General features: G+C 41.1%; 1 protein-coding gene across 6 annotated transcripts in view; it reads left to right on the top strand.

Moving 5' to 3' along the window:
* The window catches only part of LRP6 (LDL receptor related protein 6), a 199738-nt gene extending 188057 nt beyond the window's left edge, over positions 1-11681 (top strand). For 5 of the 6 annotated variants that reach the window (XM_042845766.2, XM_042845830.2, XM_042845854.2 and 2 more), the window contains 2 exons: positions 1513-1610; positions 6384-11681. In XM_042845766.2, coding sequence (XP_042701700.1) covers positions 1513-1610; positions 6384-6675 — 390 coding nt within the window. In that variant the 3' untranslated portion in view covers positions 6676-11681. The remainder of the gene's footprint in view (positions 1-1512; positions 1611-6383) is intronic. The other variant, XR_006173338.2, reaches the window with a different exon arrangement.
* Positions 11682-13444: the final 1763 nt, after the last annotated feature.

Genomic DNA, 13444 nt, shown 5'->3' with positions numbered 1-13444 from the left:
TTTCAGTCCAGTAGCAGCGTGCATGTCTGGGGTTAGCTGTTTGACAAGGGTTTTGTTTTAGATTTCTAGTCTAGCAAATCTGTTTGGTTGACTATGGAGTGGGTGAATTGGAAGGACGTGTGTGTGTACAGCATGCCCTCTTCCAAAGCTGCAGAGGAATGTCTTGCTAAACTAAAAAAGTTAATGGATTTCGTGCTGTGAAAGGTGTTGGACTGATTGTCCTAGAGACTGTAAAAGCCCCAAACTATAGAACAGGTACAGCATTGGCAGAGAAAACTTCTCCCCTTTGACCCCACTGAGGCACCTCCAACTTGGCATGGAGGGATCATCACTAAAGGGGAGTCTACTATCCACAGTCCTTGCAGGAGAACCAATTGCCATGGTGGCTTTCATTGTTGTTGTTATTTCTATTAACATAGCGCCTAGGAGCTGCAGTCATGGTCCAGGACCCCATTGTGTTAGTGGCTGTACAAACACAGAACAAAAAGACAGTTCATGCCCAAAAGAGTTTACAGTCTAGATTCTAAGGCCTGGTCCACACTAACCCCCCACTTCGGACTAAGGTACGCAAATTCAGCTACGTTAATAACGTAGCTGAATTCGAAGTACCTTAGTCCGAACTTACCGCGGGTCCAGACGCGGCAGGCAGGCTCCCCCATCGATGCCGCGTACTCCTCTCGCTGAGCTGGAGTACCGGCGTCGACGGCAAGCACTTCCGGGATCGATCCGGGATTGATTTATCGCGTCTAGACAAGACGTGATAAATCGATCCCAGAAGATCGATCGCTTACATCCGGACCAGGAAGTAAGTATAGACGTACCCTAAGTAATCTTGCCTCCAGTAGCAACTAATACTACCAACTACTTTATCTATAATCCACAAAACAAGGTGATAATAAATTGAATTATCGTCAATGTGGGCTGAATTTCAACTGCTGACCGTGATGTCAGAGGCCTCATAACGTACTCCCCCTAGGATATTTATTTCACTACAGTTGAAATATCCTCTTTCCTCTAAGAGCAGAATCTGTTCAGTCATAAAAAGAACAAGGGGCAACAAAATAATACTGGAATCAGCACAGTATCTGGTGACTATGACCTGGTTGTGGAAGTCATCAGCCAGTTTGCCTGGGATAGCAGTATACCTGATGACAATCTAGTATTGAATGGCCTGGTTTGGGTTTACTTTTCAGCATTAAGTGCTTCAAAATAGCAACAGTAGTCCCCTCCTTAGGAGGAAAGCTTAGTGATAGCTTAAATGGACATGGATACAAGCGAGGTTCACAGGATGTTGAGATTATAGAGAGGAATTTACACTGGGGAAGGGGCCCTGGCTTTGTCTAGGTGCAGCACTGAACTTTGCCTTAACAAGAAAGAGAGGTGTAAACTGCGAACTAGTGTTTTCTTTAATATTGGGTAGGAATATCGTCATGGCTGCATTTAATTTTTTCTTCCCCTTTAATTTTATTGTGGCTGTTTTAAAAAGATGCCTTTTTTTTTTTTTTTTTTTAGATTTTGAATCCTCCGCCATCACCAGCTACTGAACGCTCACATTACACCATGGAATTTGGTTATTCTTCAAACAGTCCTTCCACTCATAGATCCTACAGGTAATTTATTAGTACAATAGCCTCCATCTGGATCAAAGCCTCATTGCTGTACAAACATAGAATAAAAGACCATCCTCGCCCTAGAGTTTACAATCTAAGGCCCTGATCCTGCAAACAGTTATACAGATGCTTAATTTTAATCACATGCATAGTTCCACTCTCTATGTCTCGCACATGCCATCTGCAGAGCAACATGCTATAGATGGAGTTATAGGTCCTTAAGCCATTTCAAACCCCCCCCCCCCCCCCGTCCCCATGATGTTATGGATATCATCCAGTTTACCTTTGAATCCATATTTGGGGGGCTGCACTATGATGCGGTGGATGCTTTGGATGTTCTCAGCACATTCACATGATGGGGAGTCTTTGTTAATCCAGTAGCCATGTCTTCCATGGGTTGTTTGGATGCAGTTCAGTGTGGTCCAAAGTTTGCAAGGTGGGTCAAACTGAGAGGGCGGCTTGTTGGGTCAGTATGACTGTGTTTGTTTGGAATGGTAGATGAGGTCCAGACACTTTGCCATTCCCTGGCTGGATCCAGAGACATGAGATGGTCATGTGTGGTCCACAGTGGTTTTCGCGATTTCAGGTGGTGTTAGAATATGTTATCCATAACCTGCTGAATGGGAAGTTCTGGGTAGGCTTTGGTGCATTTAAGTTCACGTGCCGTGGCTGTATCTCGATGGACAGCTGGAAGTTCCATGTTTGCTAATACAGAAAGTCACAGTAGAGGCTTTAAGAAATGACTGTGGCTTCTCTCCACACTTGGGGGATTTCACGGGTCTCCAGGATGTTGTTGAAAAGCTGCATCATCCATTTCCATGCCAATGGATCCACGTTATATAACACAGGATAGATACCATCTTTTCCTGCTGCTTTTCCCAGTTTTGTGGCTTCACTGGCTGTATCGATCTCCTTACTTCTGAATGGCCCAGACCATTGGGACAATGGCACGCCTGTGGACATCACCTGCTGAAGCTGATGCTGGACTTGTCTGCACTACTGTCTGTTTGCTGGCTGTTTTGAAGTCCACAAACAGTTAGCAGCGATGGCATTGGCTTTCACCTGTGGCCTAATAGCAGGTGTGGGATTTGCAGCCCCCAAGTGTTCCAGGCATTTCTGCTCCAGCATGTGAAGTTTAGACCTTCTACACATTCAAGCCACCATTTCTACCTTGCTGCAGCCCGTGATGCCAGGAGGGCTTTTCCAGTTTTTGGGTCTTTACGCTCATCGTATTTGTGGAGGAGTTGGGAGTATACCTGTATCCCCGGAGAATGTTGTTCTTCGTGGCAGAGATTAGGAGTGCAGTAAAATGGTCAGAAGGGGGGAATGCGGGAGATGGTGTTTTCCACAATCATAGTGAAAGTGGCCCAGTCTGTTTTTTTTTTTTAAAGTTTCAGCCTGTCGCTGGTTTTGAGTAGAGAACTGGGATTTGAATTCCATTATGCGTCTGTCCTGAGTGTTCAGGAAGTCATTGAGGACGATCCATGGCATGGGTGTTGGTGTGCCCTGTATCTATCATCTTTAGAGATGAACGTCGGGTCAGGGCAGTATCCTCTGCCCCATCTTGCAGACTGGAAAGGGACCTGCTGTTTCGCATCAAAAAGGAGGCGTATATCATTTGCTGAAATCCAGTTTGTCAGTTCTTCGCCTGGAAGATTGTTTGCAGCATAGCCTCATTGTGTGTAGTGACTGTTAAAGTTGCCCACAAATAAGCAGGGTCCTGCACATTCTGCAGAGTTGGTTGAGGCATGGTGTACCAGGTTGTTTATATACATTAATGATGGTTAGCTTGCCGATGCGCACGGAGATGGTAGTTGTTCCTTTGTGCACTGTAGGAGGTAGAACCACATATTTGTTGATCTCCTGCTTGATATAAATTGCCAGGCCCCGTTTTGGGTGGTAATTGCTGGCTATGAGTTTATAGCCATAGATTTTGTAGCAAGGGGTCTTTTCTTCATTTGCGACATGGGTGAGAACATGGATGTTGGTCTTCACCATTTTCTCCAGGAAGTCATACTTGGACTGTGAGATGCCTTCAGCATTCAGTTGGCAGATCTTTACCCCAGGTCCAATCTGCCTGGTATGTTGGCCCTGAAAAGATAGTCCCATTGAAGCATGTGCATAAGTGTCTGCAGGATTGGGGCCAAAAATTTAAGACAGAATGGAACAAATATGTTAGCAGCATTCCTCTCAAATGTGTATCATTGAGGGTCATCACTCAGTTTTTGTCCAAAACTTATTTAAGTTTTGCATAAGCTTGGTGTCTCATTACTTTTATTACTGAAAATAATTTACACCAGAAAGATAGTGAGAGAACCATTCACTCTAGAAGAATGTCTTATGCTATTTTAAATTTCCTGCATGAATAATTTGTTTGGCACACAATATATCATTTGGGCCTTGCCATCTTGAGAGAGATGACAAGCAGATCCTAGGAAAGGAAAAAGAAAGAAGAGAGTCTAATGTTGCATAGATAACGTTGCTACATAGCCTAGCTAGTGCTTAACATAATTATTTCTGATTCCACAATGAGGAGTTTCTGATTTTCTTTATATGTATCTATATTTACATTTTTAAATCCTTTTTTAACCCTTTTCCTATTTGTTTTCTTTTGGGGGGAGGGCTGGGGTGGGGTTCACTGTTAAACTTTTACATATTTCCTTTTTTAAAGGCCCATTTCACTGTTGTTTATAGACTTGTAAGCTTTTGCCCATTGTTTTTATTTAATGTAATGTTAATGCACACTGTCCCTTCCCTCAAAGATGAATGTTTAGTCTCTTTGCTGTAATGATTTTGTTTTAATTTATTTGGGTTTTTACCACAAATGAAAAAAAAGGAGCAACTTTCCAAGGTTATAGGGTGTGCCCCCCACCCCACCCCAGACACAGAAGCAGCACTGGTCAACTACCAGAGGGAGTTGTTTTTGATAGAGATATACAAGTTCTTCCTAATGGGCTTGTGGATAATGAAGTTATATTGGGGCTCAAAAATCATCTATTCTCCTTTAACAGAAGATATGGCCAGGGTTCTAAGGAAGGTCAGACTAGATGTTCATAGTGGTCCCTTCAGGCATTATGAAAAGTCTATAAAAGGGACTGGCAACTTAAAAAGCAAACCAACATCAAAGCTTGGCACCGGCTTGGATAACTCTCTGATCATTGTTAGCTGATGTGACATTTGAATCTCATTAATGATACTGAGCGTGTGGTGCTAGGTTTGATATTTCTAGAACTCTCTCTCCCAGTCAAAAATATATCCTATTGCTGCTTCTGGTCATCTTGTCTTTCCTCTCATTCTGACATTGACCTAGAGCAGTGGTTCTCAACCAGGGGTATGTGTACCACTGGGGGTGCGCAGAGATCTTCCAGCGGATACATCAACTCATCTAGATATTTGCCTAGTTTTATAATAGGCTACATAAAATGCACCAACGAAGTCCGTACAAACTAAAATTTCAGACAGAGAAAATGAGAAATGAAGCAATTTTTCAGTAATATGCTGTCATACTTTTGTATTTTTTTGTCTGTTTTTAAGTGAGGTGAAACTTGGGAGTATGCAAGACCAATCAGACTCCTGAAAGGGGTACAATCGTCTGGAAAGGTTGAGAACCACTGACCTAGAGGAATTGGCATTCTGATTTTGGGGCAGAGGCACTTGCAATTGTGGCTGCTACAGCCTCAGTGTCTTGGGCAGTAGAAGTCGCTCTCCTCTATATGTGCAACTTGATTTTTTTCTTGCACCCACTACAGAACTGCTTTTTGATAGCTGCAGTTCCTATGTGCTGCTATGTTAGCTGCTCAGGGAGCTGTTTCTCCTGGCTGCAGTAAAACAGTCACATGAGCTAGCTTTTCTGTCTGTGGACTCTGATCCAGTGCTGAATTAATCAGCAGAGGCTACTGGAAATAGAATATCTACTCCACACACTCTGTTTTCTCCCAACCTCTAAAACCCCCCAAATCCCACCCCTTTTGTACCAGTTTGACCAGGGTTGAGGTTTTGTGATGTCTAGCCCAAGGTGATGGCTAATTAGTAGAGCTGGGCAACATATTTTGATTGAAATTTTTTACTGAGAAATGCAGACTCAAGTCAACTGAAACATTTAACGAATTGATGCCGATTTTGGCAAATGGTTTCAGTTGAAGAAAAAAATTAAGACATGTCAGAACTGTTTATTTTGACATTCCTGAAAAGAAACATTTCAATTTTTTTGCCTAGATTCACTAGGGGACTTAGACACCATTCACAAAAACAAGGAGCAGAGGGAGGGGAGACATGGGTTCCAGACCCTGCTCCAGAGCAGGGATTGGAACCTGGCTCTTCCACATTCCAGGTGACTGCCCTAACCACTAGGCTACTGGGTATAAGCTGGAGCGCCACCAGCTGTACCTTCATCACCAGCCCCTCCTCCTTGGGTTTGTGAACTGCACATTAAGTCCCCTTGTTAATGTAGCTTTACAAGAAAAGTAAAGATGTCCAAGAGTGAAACAAAGCATTTCTTTTGACATGAAATAAATTAATTTCCAACTTTTCCATTTGCGAAAATTCTGAAAATGTTTGGGGTGGTTGTCCCCAGACAGGTGGGGTTGGAGTTTTGTGTGGCGGGGGGGGGGCTGGCCTTGTTTTGGAGCTGCCGGCACTCTGAAAAATCACAGCTCTGCTAATGAGTATTCCCTTCATGAGGCAATACATCTGGCCTGTGTCCTGTTATCTGAGTCTTTGGCTTATAGTTTCTCTTTAAGCGCTGACCTCTTTCCTATGAATTTCCTTACATAGCTACAGGCCATACAGCTACCGGCATTTTGCACCTCCCACCACGCCCTGCAGCACGGACGTTTGTGACAGCGACTACGCCCCCAGCCGGCGGGTCACGACAGCAGTGACTAAGGGCTACACCAGTGACTTGAACTATGATTCCGAGCCTGTGCCCCCTCCACCGACGCCAAGGAGCCAGTACCTCTCGGCGGAGGAGAACTATGAAAGCTGTCCGCCCTCCCCATACACAGAACGGAGCTATTCCCATCACCTCTACCCGCCGCCTCCATCCCCCTGCACGGACTCCTCATGAGGTCCCCTCCACCCCCTTCCTTAACTGCCTCCACTATGAAAGTGTAAATACAAATTGTCCATACCAGGGAGGGGGGAGGGAGCTATTGGAGAGGGAGGAGGCAGGACAGTGTACAGTTAAAAGTTATGAAATGGGGTGGGGAATACTGGAGATATTTGTACAGAAGAAAAAAGGATATTTATATATTTTCTTAAACAGCATCTGCTGCTTGTGCCATAAGAAGAAATTTTTGTATAAAAGAATAGAAATTTGTACAAAATTTTTATTTTTGCAAATGGAACAAAAAAACATGCCTTAATTCAGTGAAGTGACCGAGCACATGAGAAAATGGAAGGACCAGGACGCGTCACTGTCCAGTGAGGCAAAGTGTGGGGTTCGTCAATACCAAAAAAGTTTTAAAAATAATAAAAAAAGAAGTCGGTCTCAGAGCAGCATACCATAGATACTCGGAAGTAGCCAAATAACCTCTACATTAACTATGGAGGGCCAGCAATGAAAGTTAAACTTGAAGAAACAGTCAGGACAGATATTAACCATACACAAAGGGCTTTATGTTTTCTACAGGAATACAGCAATCGTAGCAACGAATAGATATGTTATAGTATTTTATTATATATGTGTGTGTACAAATATAATAAAATATTAGAATATATGTCACACACTTTTTAAAAATTAAAATGCATCTGCATTTTTTTTGCCTACATTTGCATCACTCCCCCCGTTTTAAAACGTTCTCCATTGCTGGCAGTTCAATAATTTTGCTGGGTACACTTTAAAAAATGTCTTTTAATTGTTTTGGCATTTTCCACCCCGGCATCCTCTGCTTTCCCCCCCAGAGCCATTTTGTTAAATCAGATTTCCTTGTTTAAAATACTTCTAGAATTGGGCTAATGAAAATTCATCCTCTGCGTTTTTTATTAGCCTTGTCTTGCAGTGCATGTTATGTGTTGGGTTTCTTTATTCAGCGGATGCCGTAGGATTCCATTTTGTACCAAGTCAGCCCAATTCTCCTGTAATTGACAATGGTAATATGCATAGACCTGAATCATTTTAGTCTCTTAAAAACTGTTTTGATTTAGTTGCCCACAAAATGTCAAATATTTTTATACCACATATAATATAGACAACATATTTATAAACTATAAATTTAACCATAAATTGCTAGTTTTACTGTAAATGAATCCTGTATCCTTGCAATACTTTCAGTGTATAGTTAATATCACAGTATACAAATCATTTATATATATATTTATATTATTTCCTAGTAAGAAAGCATTTAAACATTGTCGCCGGGGGGAATGGGACACAATCTATAAGACATGGAATTTTGATCATTAGAAATGTTTCCCCTGCTGTATTAACTGTTCATGCTGTGTTCGTGTTAGGTAAGCCGGTCTTCTCAGTATGATTTCTACATACCTCCTCTTTTGCGTGGCATGCATTTAATACTTTAGTATTAACCACTGTGAATGTCAAATTTTAAGATATTCTTAACCAAATCATTTTATATTAGCATCCTGTATTTTTGTATCTCCTTAGCTCCTTTGGCAATTAGAAAGGGATAGTATGAGTTCATTTTAAAAACAGTTTGCATGAACTGAAGGGCAACATATGATCTTCTTAACTCTTTCTGACTCCTGTGCAGTGTTTGCGTTCAACAGCCTGAACTAGCGGAGCTCACAATGGATCTGATCTTGGGATGTGTTACCAATCTGCTATTCCCATTAACTTTTAATGGGAGTTTCAGGAGCCCCTCCAAAGATCAGACCCTAAATCTTACCTCTCCTCACAAAGGATACTGAGGGACTCCTGCATTGAGGTACTGGGGCTCAACATTGGTGTAATAATTCTTCATAAGGGACAGATGGGTTTACTGCTCTGTTACAGTCAGTTTCTACTAAGAGATGCAGGCTAAAAACATTCTAGTTTTAAATCCCATACTTTTCATGAAGTTTTGAGTGATTCTTGCCCGTGCTGCATTTCAGCTTGACTGTTGGAGCCTCTCTCGGTTTCAGCTCTAAGGGAAACCATGAAGTTTGGAGTTCTCGCTGTACCTTTCTAATAATTGAAGATACCCAAGGAAGCTTTCGAGCAAAGTATTTAAAAAAAATTCGGAATGATCCTCAGACGATTGGAATTGACCATTGGGTCAGGTGCGCTAACTTTTGCATAAATATTAACCCAGCTGATAACTTGAGCTTTGTTCTAGGTACCTAGGAATTTTGGTAGCTATTCCTTTGACTCTTCCTGTAGGTGAAGAAACTTGCTTGTGGTCTCCAGTAGGATGGATGTTGGAAGGTATTGTGAGCTATAAAAGGAAATCCAATCCATTTATATGAAGAGAGGGTGAGCAGAGGCTGGGGTGCTGATCAGAATTGAGACTTCTACATTGTTTACATTTTTTAATGTGCAGCATTTCGTGTGGGGTTCACATGTGGAAACTTGCACTAATGAACTCAGAAGAATATTGCATTGTTATATCTCAGTCCAAGTGCTTGTACTGCGATGTCAATGGTCTCTACTTGCAGAATGCTTCAGTGTGCCAATTTGTTTGTTTGAAAAACTCTGAGGTGGTTCAACTTAAGCTGTGGTATCCTCTTACGGGGAGAGTCAGACTGTCTCTTTGGGATTGACTTTTTACAAGGACTTTCTACAGATAATATATGCTTGTTAAACTTGACTACTGGAGGGATTTGTTTTAGAAGAATTAGCTCTCTGTCTTTGGACAGTAGTGCCCAGTTTTTGTACTCTCACCCAGATACAACTCCATTGAAGTCAATAGCGGGATGGGGTGGAGGGGAGAACATAAGTCAATGCAGAATTTGACCAAATATATTTGAACTGTGTATCTCACTGTGCTCAGCCTGTACTTAAATAAGCTGCTGCTGCTTTTATTTTAATGATGGGAGGAAAACTGTCAGATGATGAAGACCAGTTGGGGATTTGGTGGGAAAGTTGAGACCTACCTTTACAATCATTTACATGAATCTAAAGTGGAAATCTTAAATTGATTTTAAGATTAAGGAAGTTCCCATTAAGTAGATGTCGATCTGCTTAACATCACCACAACTAGCATCCTTATTGGAACATTCCTGGTGGATAAGCCAAGGACTGATTTGACAGAGAGACTGAACAATCTCTCTCTCTTCCTTTTCCATCAAACCAGACCTGGCTTGTGCTGTCTCTATCCCACATAAGGGACTATGCGCTTTGATACTTTGAAATGGACTGAGAAATGAAGTTTTAAGTCCACTGCACATTGACTTCAAGTCAGCAAGGCACTTCAATGCTGAACGTTAAGCATGCACGTAAGTAGTCCCGTTGACATGCATGCTTAAAATTAGGCACTCTCCCTTCCTGAATCAGAGCCATATACAGCGGGGCATTTTTCTCAAGTGCACCATGTGTAATTTATCCTGCCTATGCATCAGGATGTCTGTAGCTGAATATCTGCACATGGAAATAAATTAATCTTGTTGAATTGGAGGGAGCAGGGAAAGGTATAGCTTTTTAAAAACCACATAGCCCATTTGAGTAAACATGACTATAGGTTTCCCTAGGTGTAGATTCTGCTTCACTACACTTTATATCGGTAGCTTTGCATGTTTGAATTGCATAGTGATTCAAACAGAAAGGTGGTTCTCCATATGTATACCTGCCATATCCTATTGCATGTTAAAAAGAACATGCATGTTTTTTTTTCATATTTTTAAAAGCCAGTAGATTTATATGCAAAGAACTACTTTGATGGAACATTTTAATTCTATTTCCTAATGATAGCATTTTAAAATCTTAAAATTCTAGTGTCCATGAATCCTAAATTCAGCCAGCCTGCTTACTTACATACGTATTAAAGCATTAAATGAAACTTGGTAATACAGAATTTGCAGTTGAACCAATTTATACCAAAGGATTAGATTTGCTGTGGGAACTGTAATTTATAATTTCCTGTGTTCTAGATCCCAAATATAACTCTGCGTTTGTATGTACACAGAGAGCTTTGCTAATGTGAAGATGCCTGATCTATAGAGGCAATAATTTTCTCCTCCTCCACTCCCACCAATAATAATAATAATTAATAATCCAGAAGGCTCACCCTGCCTCTCTGCAAAGAGGTAATGGGAGCTTCTAGTGTCTCATATTACCTAGACTTGATTGCATCTACAAAACATACTACAGAACATATACTACTATAGATACCAGAAACTAAAGGGAAAATTCCATTATGTGATACATTATCATTAGTTTGATAATTAATGCAAATTAGTAAGAATTTTCCATGTATTTTACAGTTACATGGAAATCAGTCTGTCAGACCTCGCTTACTGATAAATGAAAGTGTACTTTTAAGCTGCTTGGTGCCAGCAGATATTACACTCCATTGCTGGTGCATGAAGGGAAATGGAGAATACCTCATTTCCTGCATTGTTGGGCTTTGGTGATCTGGTCTCCAAGTTGTACATTACCCCTACCTTTATGATGAATGCTTTCTATCAATGCTCCATTACATAAATTACACACCCAAACTGAGTTCTGCCTTGTGGCCTTTTTTTCCCCCTTCTTTGAATGTGTCCAATCTATCTAAATTTTATTGAAAGGCAACTATCGTGAGTATTTCCAGTCTTATCAGCTTGATAGACATTACCTGAATGAATTTTAAGTTTTCCCATTCTAGAGGGAAATGCTAAAACTGAAATTCCCGGGTCAATTTGTGCCGTTCAAAAATTTCATTCTAGAAAGTAATCAGTTACTTTCCGTGTCACATTTGTCCCTAGTGTGAAGGTCACATGGTGTAGTTATGGGCAGATTCTCCGTTTTCTGCACACACCATGCAAAAATAGCTGATTACTTCTTGCTTCTACCAGAAAGAATCAGTAAATGTTACTGATTATTGAATGCAAAAGTAATTTTTAAATTATTGTCCAAAGCAGCTTTTCTATCCCTGGAATTTTCTTACTTTTGGGGGGATTTCACTTGAAACGTAAGCCTCAATTTATTTGCCATGCGGAGTATGCATAAAGAAAATTAATTAGGAATAGTTCTTGTAGCTCTTAAGTACAGGGCAGGCACGCAATATTGCAACTTTTTTTAAGCAGTAAAGGTTCAAATGCTATTAGAAATTGTAGAATGTTGGGCAAATTTCTGTAGTAATTTTTTTAAATAAGGGAAGAAGACCTTGATGGATTCTGAATGATGCTAAAGCAAAATTAATTGGAGCTGGGAAATCCAGCTCCAAAGTTACACGGGGCACAACTGGCAAACTAGATTCCATCCAGAAGTTATCTTAGTAAAGTACCCTGGTGTGGTGGGATTGTTGAAGAGCTGTCCTACATCCTTCCCCATCTTTTAAATGAAGAAAAGCTGGGAAAGACTCACTAAGTCAGCTGGAGCCTTAAGCCAAACAGTTAAGGGTCAAGAAGGGAAAACAGAAGAGTCTTTTGTAAAGAGGATACCACCAGGCTTAAGCTGAACTAGCCTCGTTTGCAAGTGAAGGATCTGGTGCTGCTTTCAGATTTTTATCATTTTATTTTTATTTGTTTTTATCCTTTTTTGTAAGCTTTAATCACTGTTTGTCATTGTCTTAAAGCCAGCTGGTGTCTCTTGTTCATCAACTTTGGTACGATGGTGCTTTGCAAGGATGTATTTATATTATAATGGCCAACATTTGGTCAGCCCTATCCACTCATTCACTAACTTTTTTTTTGTAAAATAAAGTGCTTTACTTTTAAGCTGTATATAAACCTTGTACAAAAATCCCTTTTCAATTATTACTATAAACTGAGTTGTAACAAATGAAATGTTGATTTTTATAATAAAACTGAGTGGAAAAAAATAGAGTAACTTCAGTTTTGTTGCATTGTGTGGGAGAAGGCGAAGGAATGTAACAGCTGAGGTAGGTTTGGTCTCCAGTAAATGTCAAAATGTTATTTAACTCTCTAATTATACAGGCCCAGACTTTGTAAATGCTAATGCATATGTCTAATTTAAAGCCCATTAAGAATTGCCTTGACATCAACTCATCCTATTGACTTCCATTGCAGTCAGTCTCCATCTCTCTCAGGTACCTACCTGTTCTCCCCATCTCACCATAATATCGGATCACCTCACAGTGTTTAATGTATATAGCTTCACAGCACCCCTGTGAGGTAGGACAGTGCTGTTATCCCAGATGGGGAACCGAGACACAGAGAGCCTATGTGACTTGCCCAAGTTCACACAGGAAGTGTGTGGTCAAGCAGTGAATTGACCCAGAGCTCCCAAGTCCTAGGCTAGCAGCCGAACCACTGGACCATCCTTCCTCTCTCTTCCCGGGGACTACTTGTGCTTAGAGTTCATAGATTTTAAGGCACGAAGAGGTGGTTATGATCATGTATTCAGGACTCCTGCCTAACACAGGCCATAGAATTTCACCCAGTGATTCCTGGATCAAGCCTATAACTTCTGGCTGAGCTAGTGCATATCTTTTCTGGAAGATATCCAGTCTTGACAGTAAGTGTTTGTAGGATCAGGGACATAGGCAGATTTTATATTTTACTGTTAATTTTAAAACAACCCCTGCTACCATGCCAAAGAAGTGGGTTTGGAGAGGACTGCTAAGGGTGGGGACAGTCGTGGTGTAGTGAGCTTTTAAAACCCAGCTTAGGAATCCCCTTCCCAATCCCCTTATGAGTCCAACAAGACGAGGCAGTGTGGCCTAGCATGACTACTGTGGAATTAGCTATAGTAGGACTCCGGAGTTCTATTTTCAGTTCTTCAACATTAGGTGATC

This window comes from Chrysemys picta, chromosome 1 (genome assembly GCF_011386835.1).
Source record: "Chrysemys picta bellii isolate R12L10 chromosome 1, ASM1138683v2, whole genome shotgun sequence".
Classification (NCBI taxonomy): Eukaryota; Metazoa; Chordata; order Testudines; family Emydidae; genus Chrysemys; species Chrysemys picta.
Note: the sequence above shows the minus strand (reverse complement) of the source record. Positions and strands in the feature narration are given on the sequence as shown.